We start from the raw sequence: 13,667 nt of genomic DNA, 5'->3' as shown, positions 1-13,667 counted from the left end.
GATCTGAGGACCCATGCCAAATCTTTTCGGTTTCCTGAAGGGGAATAGGTTTTGTCGTACCCTCTTCACGACTGTCTTGGTGTGCTTGGACCATGTTAGTTTGTTGGTGATGTGGACACCAAGGAACTTGAAGCTCTCAACCTTCTCCACTACAGCCCCGTCAATGAAAATGGGGGCGTACTCGGTCCTCTTTTTCATGTAGTCCACAATCATCTCCTTTGTCTTGATCACGTTGAGGGGAGAGGTTGTTGTCCTGGCACCCCCGGCCAGGTCTCTGACCTCCTCCCTGTAGGCTGTCTCGTCGTTGTCGATGATCAGGCCTACCACTGTTGTGTCAACGGCAAACTTAATGATGGTGTTGGAGTCGTGCCTGGCCATGCAGTCGTGAGTGAACAGGAGGGGACTGAGCACACACCCCCTGAGGGGCCCCTGTGATGAGGATCAGCGTGGCGGATGTGTTGTTACCTACCCTTACCACCTGGGGGCGGCCCGTCAGGAAGTCCAGGATCCAGTTGCAGAGGTAGGTGTTAAGTCCCAGGGTCCTTAGCTTATTGATTGAGTTCTGAGGGCACTAAGGTGTTGAACACTGAGCTGTAGTCAATGAATAGCATTCTCACGTAGGTGTTCCTTTTGTCAAGGTGGGAAAGGGCAGTGTGGAGTGCAATAGAGATTGCATCATCTGTTGATCTGGTGGGGCGGTATGCAAATTGGAGTGGATCTAGGGTTTCTGGGATAATGGTGTTGATGTGAGCCATAACCAGCCTTTCAAAGCAACAGACGTGAGTGCTACGGGTCGGTAGTCATTTAGACAGGTTACCTTAGTGTTCTTGGACACAGGGACTATGGTGGTCTACTTAATACATCTTGTTATTAAGGACTTGGACAGGGAGAGTTTGAAAATGTCAGTGAAGACACTTGCCAGTTGGTCAGCGCATGGTCACAGTACATGTCCTGGTAATCCGTCTGGCCCTGCGGGCTTGTGAATGTTGACGTGTTTAAAGGTCTTACCCACATCGGCTGCGGAGAGCGTGATCACACACTCTTCCGGAACAGCTGGTGCTCTCATGCATGTTTCAGTGTTATTTGCCTCGAAGCGAGCATAGAAGTAGTTTTGCTCGTCTGGTAGGCTCGTGTCATTGGGCAGCTCTCGGCTGTGCTTCCCTTTGTAGCCTGTAATGGTTTGCAAGCCCTGCCACATCCGACGAGCGTCAGAGCCGGTATAGGTCGATTCGATCTTAGTCCTGTATTGACACTTGGCTGTTTGATGGTTCGTCGGAGGGCAGAGCGGGATTTCTTATAAGCTTCCAGGTGAGAGTCCCGCTCCTTGAAAGCGGCAGCTCTAGCCTTTAGCCCAATGTGGATGTTGCCTGTAATCCCTTGCTTCTGGTTGGGGTATGTACGTACGGTCACTGTGGAGATGACGTCATCGATGCACTTATTGATGAAGCCGATGACTGATGTGATGTACTCCTCAATGCCATCGGAGGAATCCCGGAACACATTCCAGTCTGTGCTAGCAAAACAGTCCTTTAGCTTAGCGTCTGCTTCATCTGACCACTTTTTATTGACAGAGACACAGGTGCCTCCTGCTTTCATTTTTGCAGGAATCAGGAGGATAGAATTGTGGTCAGATTTGCCAAATGGAGGGCGAGGGAGAGCTTTGTATGCGTCTCTTTGTGTGTGGAGTAAAGGTGGTCCAGAGATTTTTTCTCTCTGGTTGCACATTTAACATGCTGAAATTTGGTAAAACGGATGTAAGTTTCCCTGCGTTAAAGTTCCCGTCTGCTAGGAGTGCCGCCTCTGGTTGAACGTTTACTTGTTTGCTTTTGGCGGAATACAGCTCATTTAATGGGGTCTTAGTGCCAGCCTCAGTCTTTGGTGGTATATAAACAGCTATGAGAAATAAAGATGAAAACTTGTGTGGTCTACAGCTTATCATGAGATACTCTACCTCAGGCGAGCAATAGCTCAAGACTTCCTAAGATATTGTGCACCAGCTGTTATTTACAAAAATAACATTATGTACAAAATAATAAAATAAAAAAAGTTACAAACAATGCAAAGAAACAAACAAAAAAACACAATTGGTTGGGGACCTAAAACGCACATGACCACCAAATTGACCCTAGAAAATGGAGAGGACACCATTTAGAAATGCTTTATCCCTTAGTTAACGCTGTGGGTTCATATCATAGAGATATTTAGAGGAATCAACTTGGATATAACCCATTTTAGCATGGACATTGTCATTGAGGGCTTCCACCATTTTAAAGTAGTCAACTGGATGGGGATTCCTAAGGGTTTGGAGGGAGCAGAGCATCTTCAAATTGGATTGCCTCTGGTTTGTTAATGGCTGTTATTCTATATCATCATTTAGTAGCCACAATGAATGAATGACAGGCAACATTTGGTTCAGGACTCCACCACCACAGGTGAGGATAAATCACTGTTATAAGCTTGACAGTTTTATCAAACACAAAAGTAGAACATTTACTATTTTCAATGGAGATAGCATGGGCAGCGCCATTGAGGCTATCACAGTTTCCATAATGGCACAGATACAAAGATGAGACCTCTTTCCATCTCTATGGTTGATATTCACACAATGTTAGGTCCAGCAGCCTGGCCCAACACATAATAATGTCACGAAAGCGTATTCTAATAGTGTAAAAGGCTGTTAGTTGACCATGCCCATTTGAATAGGGAAAGGGTGTTCACTTGTTTGATGAGGTTACAGATTTTCTCAGGGAATCCCATTTCAATTTTAAGGGATGCCACATGGAGTCCTGACCCCCAAGTTTGGGAACCACTGCTCTAATCCCTATTCTATGTGACTGTTCTACTTGATGCATATCTATCTGAACATTCTGTTGTGTGGCATCGCACTGAACTCGGCCCCCTGTTCTATGGCCCCACAGACTCCTCCCATCCAGACATGCTACTGTTCAGAAGTGATGAGGGCACAGATCCAAAATGGCTACTGTACAGACCATGAACCTCTGGTATGAGGTGGAAACTGTGACTATGTTCCAAATGGCACCCTATTTCCTATGGGTCCCGGTCAAAAATACTACCATACTACCATACTACCATAGACCATACTACCATACTACCATACTACCATAGACCATACTACCATACTACCCTAGACCATACTACCATACTACCATAGACCATACTACCATACTACCATAGACCATACTACCATACTACCCTAGACCATACTACCATACTACCATAGACCATACTACCATACTACCATAGACCATACTACCATACTACCCTAGACCATACTACCATACTACCATAGACCATACTACCATACTACCCTAGACCATACTACCATACTACCATAGACCATACTACCATACTACCATACTACCATAGACCATACTACCATACTACCATAGACCATACTACCATACTACCATAAACCATACTACCATAAACCATACTACCATAGACCATAATACCATACTACCATACTACCATAGACCATACTACCATAGACCATACTACCATACTACCATACTGCCATACTTCCATAGGCCATACTACCATACTACCATATACCATATTACCATACTACCATAGACCATACTACCATACTACCATACTACCATAGACCATACTACCATACTATCATACTACCATAGACCATACTACCATACTACCATAGACCATACTACCATACTACCATTCTACCATAGACCATACTACCATACTACCATAGACCATACTACCATACTACCATAGACCATACTACCATACTATCATACTACCATACTACCATAGACCATACTACCATACTACCATATGCCATACTACCATACTACCATAGACCATACTACCATAGACCATACTACCATACAACCATAGGCCATACTATCATACTACCATAGACCAAACTACCATGCTACCATACTACCATAGACCATATTACCATAGACCATACTACCATACTACCATAGACCATACTACCATAAACCATACTACCATATACCATAATACCATACTACCATATAACCACACTATCATAGACCTTACTACCATTCTACCATAGACCATACTACCATACTGCCATAGACCATACTACCATACTATCATACTACCATAGACCATACTACCATACTACCATAGACCATACTACCATACTACCATACTGCCACATACCATACTACCATACTACCATACTGACCATATACCATACTACCATACTACCATAGACCATACATACTATCATACTACCATAGACCATACTACCATACTACCGTAGACCATACCACCATACTACCATACTGCCACATACCATACTACCATACCTACCATACTACCATACTACCATACTACCATATACCATAGACCATAGACCATATGATTTTCAAACACTTGTCCATAAGACAATTTTATTATCCATCAAATATTATCAAATGAGATCCATCTATCTCTCTGCTCTCTCAACCAATCTCTCTCCAAACAGATGTTACCTCTAAGCACTGACGTAGGATCAAATGTCCCCACCCCAACACCAGTGTGTTGAGACATCTGTGAATGTACTGTAATGTTTTTAAAATGGTATAAACTGCCTTAATTGTGTTGGACCCCAGGAAGAGTAGCTGCTGCCTTAGCAGGAACTAATTGGGATCCATAATAAATACAATTACAAATACCAATCATAACCTTTAGCTCAGATTTAGGATTTAGGGCCGTATTCATAATGCGTCTCAAAGTAGTGCTGATCTAGGATCAGTTTTCCTGTTAGATCATAATAAATAAGATTAGATGGAGCGGGGGACCTGATCCTAGATCAGCACGCTTTATGAATATGGGCCCAGGTTTCTGTTGGACACCTGGCTTTCCAGTGGGAGTGAAACAGAAACGGTAGAACCAAGAATGAATAGAACTGATGAGAAGGAATAAGGACTTCATGTATAGTGGAGGAAATGACAGTGTTCCATGAAAACATGTTCCTGATAACAACAGGTCCAAAATGTTGTCCTATATTCATATTGTATGTTTTATTTGTTTTTAATCCCAGTCCCCCGTCCCTGCAGGAGGCCTTTTGCCTTTTGGTAGGCCGTCATTGTAAATAAGAATTTGTTCTTAACTGACTTGCCTAGTTAAATAAAGGTAAAATAAAATAAAAAAAACGTACAAAATCAATACCATTTAAAAACTTCACAGACAGACCTGTGCATCATGACAACACTTCCATCACCAACTACCATACATATCTGTACTCATGCAGTATTTACATATCTCTCTCTCCTCTCTCTCTTCTCTCTCTCTCTCTCTCTTTCTCTCTCTTTCTCTCTCTTTCTTTCTCTCTCTCTCTCTCTCTCTCTCTCTCTCTCTCTCTCTCTCTGTCTCTCTCTCTCTCTCTCTCTCTCTCTCTCTCTCTCTCTCTCTCTCTCTCTCTCTTTGATGATGGGGGGTTTCTATTCTTCCCTGGCTGTGAGCTCAGCGGGTTTCTCTCTGTCACTCTAATCCCCCCTCTCTGGGCGCCAGCATATAAAAGGTCCGGCAGGGCCCTCTCCTCTCACACACTGACCGCCTGAGCCCACTCCTGTACCCACACACTGAGCAGAGGTAAGAGACGGGCACACAGAGATACAGAGAGATGGGGGATGAGGGAAAATGGGGGATGAGAGAGGGATAGATTAGGTATCTCAAACATCAAATTCAAATACAGGTCACTCTAAATGTCATCCTAGTAACTAGACAGAACACATAAATAACTTCTATTCCTTCATTGACGTGTTTTACCTAGTTCCACAGGGATCGTTTCATGCATCTGTAGGTTCTTGTTATCTATAATATCTGGTTGACTCTTTTACATTGGAGATTCATTGACTTTTAAGTGGACATGCTTTACATGGGCAAAAAACAACAACAAGCTGTTAACTTCTGTTCTTACTGACGTTTGGATCGTAAGGGAACTCCAGGAACAATTTAAAGTGGCCAGTAGGGGTCATGTGGTTAAACCTCATCCAAGATGGCTACTCATATATTTCTGTTCCGTTGATCAATCACAGAATCTGCTAAGGAGCTAAGGAGTAAAGCAGGGGTAGCGTCTACTGTCTAGAACACAGTACGTTTGGGGTAAAAGTTGTCGACTTCAATGGGATAACGTGGTAAATGAGCTGTGTCTGTTTCAACAGCATTAAACTAAGCAGCAGTGTGTTGAACCCTCGTACATTTCTTTACCTCCTTTAATTTCCTTCCCTCTGTTTTTGTTCCAGTCATCATGTCTGGAGACAAGTCGAAATCTGCTTCCCAGACCGACGGCAAGGCCGCCCAGGGGAAGAGATCTGAGATGGGCATGAACGCCTACAAGGTAACACACCTGCATGCATATACACACACACACTCATACACACACACACACTCATACACACACACACACTCATACACACACACACACACACACACACACACACACACACACACACACACACACACACACACACACACACACACACACACACACACACACACACACACACACACACACACACACACACACACACACACACACACACACACACACACACACACACACACACGCACACACGCACACACGCACACACACACGCGCACGCGTACGCACATACACACACACATATAATGTACGCATACAAAGCCAGATGGCCACACATATATGTTATATAATTGTTGGTACTCTGACACTCGTACGTAACTACTCACACACTGTTTCCACACAATGCCTGTAGTTGCCTGTGGTGGTAAGTCACAGTTGCCATAGCTATGTGTGTGTGGAGGCGTTCTAAGAGAATCACACAAGGACAGTGTCTGTGTCCAAAATGGCCCCCTATTTCCTATGTAGAGCACTACTTTTGACCAGAGCCCAAGTGCACTATATAGGGAATAGGGGACCATTTGCGATTCAAAAAGTGTTTGTTTTGTTACATTACACAGTTCAGCCTCAAAGAAAAGATGTGAGAATTGAACTGTAATTTCTCTCTTTATCTTTCTCTCTCTCTCTCTCTCTCTCTCTCTCTCTCTCTCTCTCTCTCTCTCTCTCTCTCTCTCTCTCTCTCTCTCTCTCTCTCTCTCTCTCTGCTCTTCCTCCCTCCTCCCCCTCCCTCCCTCCCTCCCTCCCTCCCTCCCTCCCTCCCTCCCTCCCTCCCTCCCTCTCTCTCTCTCCATCTCAGATGTGCGTCTTCGACCAGGAGAACTTCCAGGGCCGCTGTATGGAGATCACCAATGAGTGCATGAACGTGTGTGACATGGGCATGGACAGGGTCCGCTCCCTGCGTGTCGACTGCGGGCCGTGAGTACCAGCCTGTCCCTCGACACACACACACACACCTCATTTGTGTCACACACACACCTCAGCTTCACCAACACACACCTAATTCCCACATTCACTTGTAGTGAAATCTTTTCCTTACACTAACGTTACTATGACACACCCATACCTGTTTGTCAATCTAACACAAACTAACATTTATTCCTATCAAATGTTGCTGCAACCATGGTTCTCAATGTGTTTCTGCCTCTCTCTCTCCCCCTCTCCTCCCCCTCCCTTACCCCTCTCCCTCTCTCACTCCCTCTCTCACTCCCTCTCTCTCCCCCTCTCCTCCCCCTCCCTTACCCCTCTTCCCCTCTCCCTCTCCCTCTCCCCCTCTCTCTCCCCCTCTCCTCCCCCTCCCTTACCCCTCTTCCCCTCTCCCTCCCCTCTCCCTCTCCCCTCCCCTCCCTCTCTCCCCCTCTCCTCCCACTCTCTCTCCCCCTTTCTCCCTCTATCAGTTTCGTGGGTTATGAGCAGATGAACTTCTGTGGTGAGATGTTCATCCTGGAGAAGGGAGAGTACCCTCGCTGGGACTCCTGGAGCAACTGTCAGAAGAACGACTACCTGCTGTCCTTCAGGCCCGTCCGCATGGTATGTCACACACTCCTCCATTTGTCCCTCCCCATCACTCTGTCCTTCCATCTCTCCAGCACTACATCTCTGTCATTGGCCAGAATACATTTACATGCACGTATCTGATAGTCATGTATTTCTGCTGTTAGTAATCATCTCTCTTAACATCCATCCATATTCATCTATTCATTCATTTATCCATCCATCCATCCATCCATCCATCCATCCATCTACTCATTCATTCATCCATCCATCCATATTCATCCATCTATCCATCCATCCATCTACTCATTCATTCATCCATCCATCCATCCATCTCATTCATTCCATCCATCCATCCATTTATCCAAATTCATCATCTATCCATCCATCCATCTGTTCATTCATTTATCCATCCATCCATATTCATCCATTCCATCCATCCAATCTCTCTCCATCCCCATTTTCCCCCCATCCATCCATCTCTTATGTCTCATCCATCCCACCTCCCTCCCCTCTTTCCCCCTCTCCCCTCTCTCTCTCCCCCACCTCCCTCCCCTCTTTCCCCCTCTCCCCTCTCCCCTCTCTCTCTCCCCCACCTCCCTCCCCTCTTTCCCCCTCTCCCTCTCTCTCTCCCCCACCTCCCTCCCCTCTTTCCCCCTCTCCCCTCTCCCCTCTCTCTCTCCCCCACCTCCCTCCCCTCTTTCCCCCTCTCCCCTCTCTCTCTCCCCCACCTCCCTCCCCTCTTTCCCCCTCTCCCCTCTCCCCCTCTCTCTCCCCCACCTCCCTCCCCTCTTTCCCCCTCTCCCCCTCTCTCTCTCCCCCACCTCCCTCCCCTCTTTCCCCCTCTCCCCTCTCCCCTCTCTCTCTCCCCCACCTCCCTCCCCCTCTTTCCCCCTCTCCCCCTCTCTCTCCCCTCTCCCCTTTCTCTCTCCCCCACCTCCCTCCCCTCTTTCCCCCTCTCCCCTCTCCCCTCTCTCTCTCCCCCACCTCCCTCCCCTCTTTCCCCCACTCCCCTCTCCTCTCTCTCTCCCCCACCTCCCTCCCCTCTTTCCCCCTCTCCCCTCTCTCTTTCCCCCTCTCCCCTCTCTCTTTCCCCCTCTCCCCTCTCTCTTTCCCCCTCTCCCCTCTCTCTCTCAGGACCCTGAGAAGCACAAGATCTGCCTGTTCGAGGTTGGAGAGTTCAAGGGTCGTAAGATGGAGATCATGGATGATGATGTTCCCTCTCTGTTCTCCTACGGATTCACCGATAGGGTCGGCAGCATCATGGTCAGCTGCGGAAGGTGAGTGGTCCTCGCTGCGGCAACAGGACACACCCACATCGCAGACAAACATGCCATTGGTCTATAGGATGAGATAGAGCAGGAAGTGGATGAGACAGTAATGTCATTATGACATAAACAACCAGGCATCACCAAACCTAGATAACTTAGATCGTTTGTAATCTATTGTACAAATGATTCATTCATTTCAAATGGCTGGAGTCGTTCCACCATTTCTATGTAAATAATAGAATTCAGAAACTGTTCCTAAAATAGTTTGGAATGACGAAAGTTTCCACAATAGTTTTAATTGTCAGAGGGGTTCCATTTAGAAGATCATTTAATATATAAACTCTCTGTTTCCCTCTGGCTTCCTGTGTCTACATACTTCAAATAGAATCTAGTCTGCCTCTCAAATGGCACCCTATTCCCTTCATATGCACTATGGGCCCTGATCAAAAGTAGTGTACTAAATAGGGAATAGGGCACCATTTGGGACGTATCCCTGAAGATCTGTGATTCACTTTCCGAAAGGCAGCAGGACTGATGTCAGGATGTCTTTCCTGTTTTAAACAGCCTCTTCAGAATCAGAACAAAGGGTTTTATAAAGCACAATTTGTTTGTGTGTGTTCGTTCATGTGTGTGTGTGTGTATCTGTGTGCATGTGAGCTTCGTCTCTCCAGTGTATCTGCACAGTGAGAGAGGAGATCGGTCTAGTTCCTTCATAGATGTGTTTGGCCCACAGTGAGTAGACAGGTTCCCCTCTGGTTGAAACATCAAACGGACAGACAGGTACCTGTGGCACAACAGGCAAAACATGACAAACAGATCAATACCTCTATTTAACAAGACATCTCTCTCCCTCACAGCTCCCAACTCCCCTGCCTGTTCCTCTGATGCTGTCGGCTTCTCATCTTTCCTCTCTGTCTCCATCAGTTCTCTCCCTGGGTTCTCATCTTTCCTCTCTGTCTCCATCAGTTCTCTCCCTGGGTTCTCATCTTTCCTCTCTGTCTCCATCAGTTCTCTCCCTGGGTTCTCATCTTTTCTCTCTGTCTCCATCAGTTCTCTCCCTGGGTTCTCATCTTTCCTCTGTCTCCATCAGTTCTCTCCCTGGGTTCTCATCTTTTCTCTCTGTCTCCATCAGTTCTCTCCCTGGGTTCTCATCTTTTCTCTCTGTCTCCATCAGTTCTCTCCCTGGGTTCTCATCTTTCCTCTCTGTCTCCATCAGTTCTCTCCCTGGGTTCTCATCTTTTCTCTCTGTCTCCATCAGTTCTCTCCCTGGGTTCTCATCTTTTCTCTCTGTCTCCATCAGTTCTCTCCCTGGGTTCTCATCTTTTCTCTCTGTCTCCATCAGTTCTCTCCCTGGGTTCTCATCTTTTCTCTCTGTCTCCATCAGTTCTCTCCCTGGGTTCTCATCTTTTCTCTCTGTCTCCATCAGTTCTCTCCTGGGTTCTCATCTTTTCTCTCTGTCTCCATCAGTTCTCTCCCTGGGTTCTCATCTTTTCTCTCTGTCTCCATCAGTTCCCTCCTGGGTTCTCATCTTTTCTCTCTGTCTCCATCAGTTCTCTCCTGGGTTCTCATCTTTTCTCTCTGTCTCCATCAGTTCTCTCCCTGGGTTCTCATCTTTTCTCTCTGTCTCCATCAGTTCTCTCCTGGGTTCTCATCTTTTCTCTCTGTCTCCATCAGTTCTCTCCCTGGGTTCTCATCTTTTCTCTCTGTCTCCATCAGTTCTCTCCCTGGGTTCTCATCTTTTCTCTCTGTCTCCATCAGTTCTCTCCCTGGGTTCTCATCTTTTCTCTCTGTCTCCATCAGTTCTCTCCTGGGTTCTCATCTTTTCTCTCTGTCTCCATCAGTTCTCTCCTGGGTTCTCATCTTTTCTCTCTGTCTCCATCAGTTCTCTCCCTGGGTTCTCATCTTTTCTCTCTGTCTCCATCAGTTCTCTCCCTGGGTTCTCATCTTTTCTCTCTGTCTCCATCAGTTCTCTCCCTGGGTTCTCATCTTTCCTCTCTGTCTCCATCAGTTCTCTCCCTGGGTTCTCATCTTTTCTCTCTGTCTCCATCAGTTCTCTCCTGGGTTCTCATCTTTTCTCTCTGTCTCCATCAGTTCTCTCCCTGGGTTCTCATCTTTTCTCTCTGTCTCCATCAGTTCTCTCCTGGGTTCTCATCTTTTCTCTCTGTCTCCATCAGTTCTCTCCTGGGTTCTCATCTTTTCTCTCTGTCTCCATCAGTTCTCTCCCTGGGTTCTCATCTTTTCTCTCTGTCTCCATCAGTTCTCTCCCTGGGTTCTCATCTTTTCTCTCTGTCTCCATCAGTTCCCTCCCTGGGTTCTCATCTTTTCTCTCTGTCTCCATCAGTTCTCTCCCTGGGTTCTCATCTTTTCTCTCTGTCTCCATCAGTTCTCTCCCTGGGTTCTCATCTTTTCTCTCTGTCTCCATCAGTTCTCTCCCTGGGTTCTCATCTTTTCTCTCTGTCTCCATCAGTTCTCTCCTGGGTTCTCATCTTTTCTCTCTGTCTCCATCAGTTCTCTCCCTGGGTTCTCATCTTTTCTCTCTGTCTCCATCAGTTCTCTCCCTGGGTTCTCATCTTTTCTCTCTGTCTCCATCAGTTCTCTCCCTGGGTTCTCATCTTTTCTCTCTGTCTCCATCAGTTCTCTCCCTGGGTTCTCGCTTTCTTTTCTACTTTACTCTTCTTTGTTCATTTCTCTACCTCTGTGTCCCTCCTGCCCTCTCTCTCTCTCTCTATCTCACACTATTGATTCTTTCTCTCTATCTCACACTATTGATTCTCTCTCTCTATCTCACACTATTGATTCTCTCTCTCTATCTCACACTATTGATTCTCTCTCTCTATCTCACACTATTGATTCTCTCTCTCTATCTCACACTATTGATTCTCTCTCTCAGTCTTTATTTCTCGGCCTCGGTTCATCTCTTCGTCCTCCTCTCTCTTTCTCCCATCTATGTCCCTCTCTTCCCCCATTCCAGCCCCCATTCACTCAGCCCTTTCCAACTTCTCCTCTCTCTCCCATCTATCTCTCTCCCTCCATCCCTCCACTCATCCCCCTTCTCCTCTCTCTCCCATCTATCTCTCTCCCTCCATCCCTCCACTCATCCCCCTTCTCCTCTCTCTCCCATCTATCTCTCTCCCTCCATCCCTCCACTCATCCCCCTTCTCCTCTCTCTCCCATCTATCTCTCTCCATCCATCCCTCCACTCATCCCCCTTCTCCTCTGCTGTTTTCTTCCAGCTGGGTGGGTTACCAGTTCCCTGGATACCGTGGTTCCCAGTACCTCCTGGAGAAGGGTGAGTACCGGCACTTCAATGAGTTCGGCGCCCGGCACCCCCAGTTCCAGTCTGTGAGGCGTATCCGCGACATGCAGTGGCACCAGCACGGCTGCTACACCTTGTCCAGCAAGTGAGGGTCCCAGAGGGCGAGAAAGAGAGTGAGCGGAGGAGAGGCGGAGGAAGGGCACAGTAGAGGAGGAGGAGGAGGAGGAGGGGGAAGGCTAAAAGGGACAGGAAGAAAGCACCCTATCTATAGGAAGATAGAAAGCTCCCTCCATCCCTCCATCCGACCCCTCACCCCCCCCCGGTGATCCTCTCCGTGGTTAGATCTTTTTTTTTAGAGCGAGGGAGAGAGCGAGGGATGGAGGGAGGTACTTGTTTTTTCCCCCCTCTTGAGACGACGCCCTCTACCTGTTTGAGAGATGTAAGACTTGTGGCGTACAGCCGCCCTGATTGGACAGATACGTCAACACCACGAAACAACAATGGATTCTAAGACTATTGATGTAAATAAACAACGACAACAACTCACAGATCAACAAAGACCAGATGTGGTGGGTTGATAGGTAGATAGCTAGATATTCTCTCTATTTTTCTCTCTCTCTCTCCCGTCTCTGTTATTTTCAGACCCCTCCCTTCCCCTCTCTCTCTCTCTTTTTCCCCCTCGCATAATTTACTTTTCATCCAACCATCCTGTTTCTCTTCAAACCTAAATTCAGCCCAAAAGAGACGACTAATGTGTCTCCTTTGACTCTGATCTATGGGGGTACGGATGTGTGTGTGGGTCTGTTGTCGTGGCTAGAAGAGGGAATGGTATCTAGGGTTCTAGACTTCTAGGATTCAAGGAAATGTGCTGCGTACCTCTGCCACAGTCACTGTAAAAGCTTGTCCTCAGACCCTGCACCCTCTTCTATCCTAACCCAAATAAAGAGACTAAACCTGACCTGATTTCACCTCGGATTCTTCATTTAATCAAATGTTTCTCTTGTGGCGGTGATTGTGTGACAGAGATGAGATCCAGTAACTCTTAGAGGACAGTGGAAGTTAATAAGAAAGCTTCTTAATGGTTAAAAGCAAAACCAACATGTTTCGTGTCTTGGACTTCATCAGGTTTTAGACAGAACAAATAATGAGCCTTTTATACATTGATTGTGTGACATCATGGCAGCAATAGCAGTGGAGGGGTTCTTCATATAGCTACAGTCTAGTTAGAATACAGTGGAGGGGTTCTTCATATAGCTACAGTCTAGTTAGA

General features: G+C 46.6%; 1 protein-coding gene across 1 annotated transcript; it reads left to right on the top strand.

Annotated features, from left to right (window-relative positions):
* Positions 1 to 5,523: 5,523 nt before the first annotated feature.
* LOC124020757 (beta-crystallin B1-like) lies at positions 5,524 to 13,355 on the top strand. The gene is made up of 6 exons (XM_046336017.1): positions 5,524 to 5,589; positions 6,243 to 6,337; positions 7,176 to 7,294; positions 7,774 to 7,906; positions 9,008 to 9,150; positions 12,375 to 13,355. The coding sequence occupies exons 2-6, from the start codon at positions 6,248 to 6,250 to the stop codon at positions 12,544 to 12,546; spliced, it is 657 nt and encodes a 218-aa protein (XP_046191973.1). The 5' UTR covers positions 5,524 to 5,589; positions 6,243 to 6,247; the 3' UTR covers positions 12,547 to 13,355.
* Positions 13,356 to 13,667: the final 312 nt, after the last annotated feature.

Source organism: Oncorhynchus gorbuscha, unplaced genomic scaffold (genome assembly GCF_021184085.1).
Source record: "Oncorhynchus gorbuscha isolate QuinsamMale2020 ecotype Even-year unplaced genomic scaffold, OgorEven_v1.0 Un_scaffold_902, whole genome shotgun sequence".
Taxonomy (NCBI): domain Eukaryota; kingdom Metazoa; phylum Chordata; class Actinopteri; order Salmoniformes; family Salmonidae; genus Oncorhynchus; species Oncorhynchus gorbuscha.
Note: the sequence above shows the minus strand (reverse complement) of the source record. Positions and strands in the feature narration are given on the sequence as shown.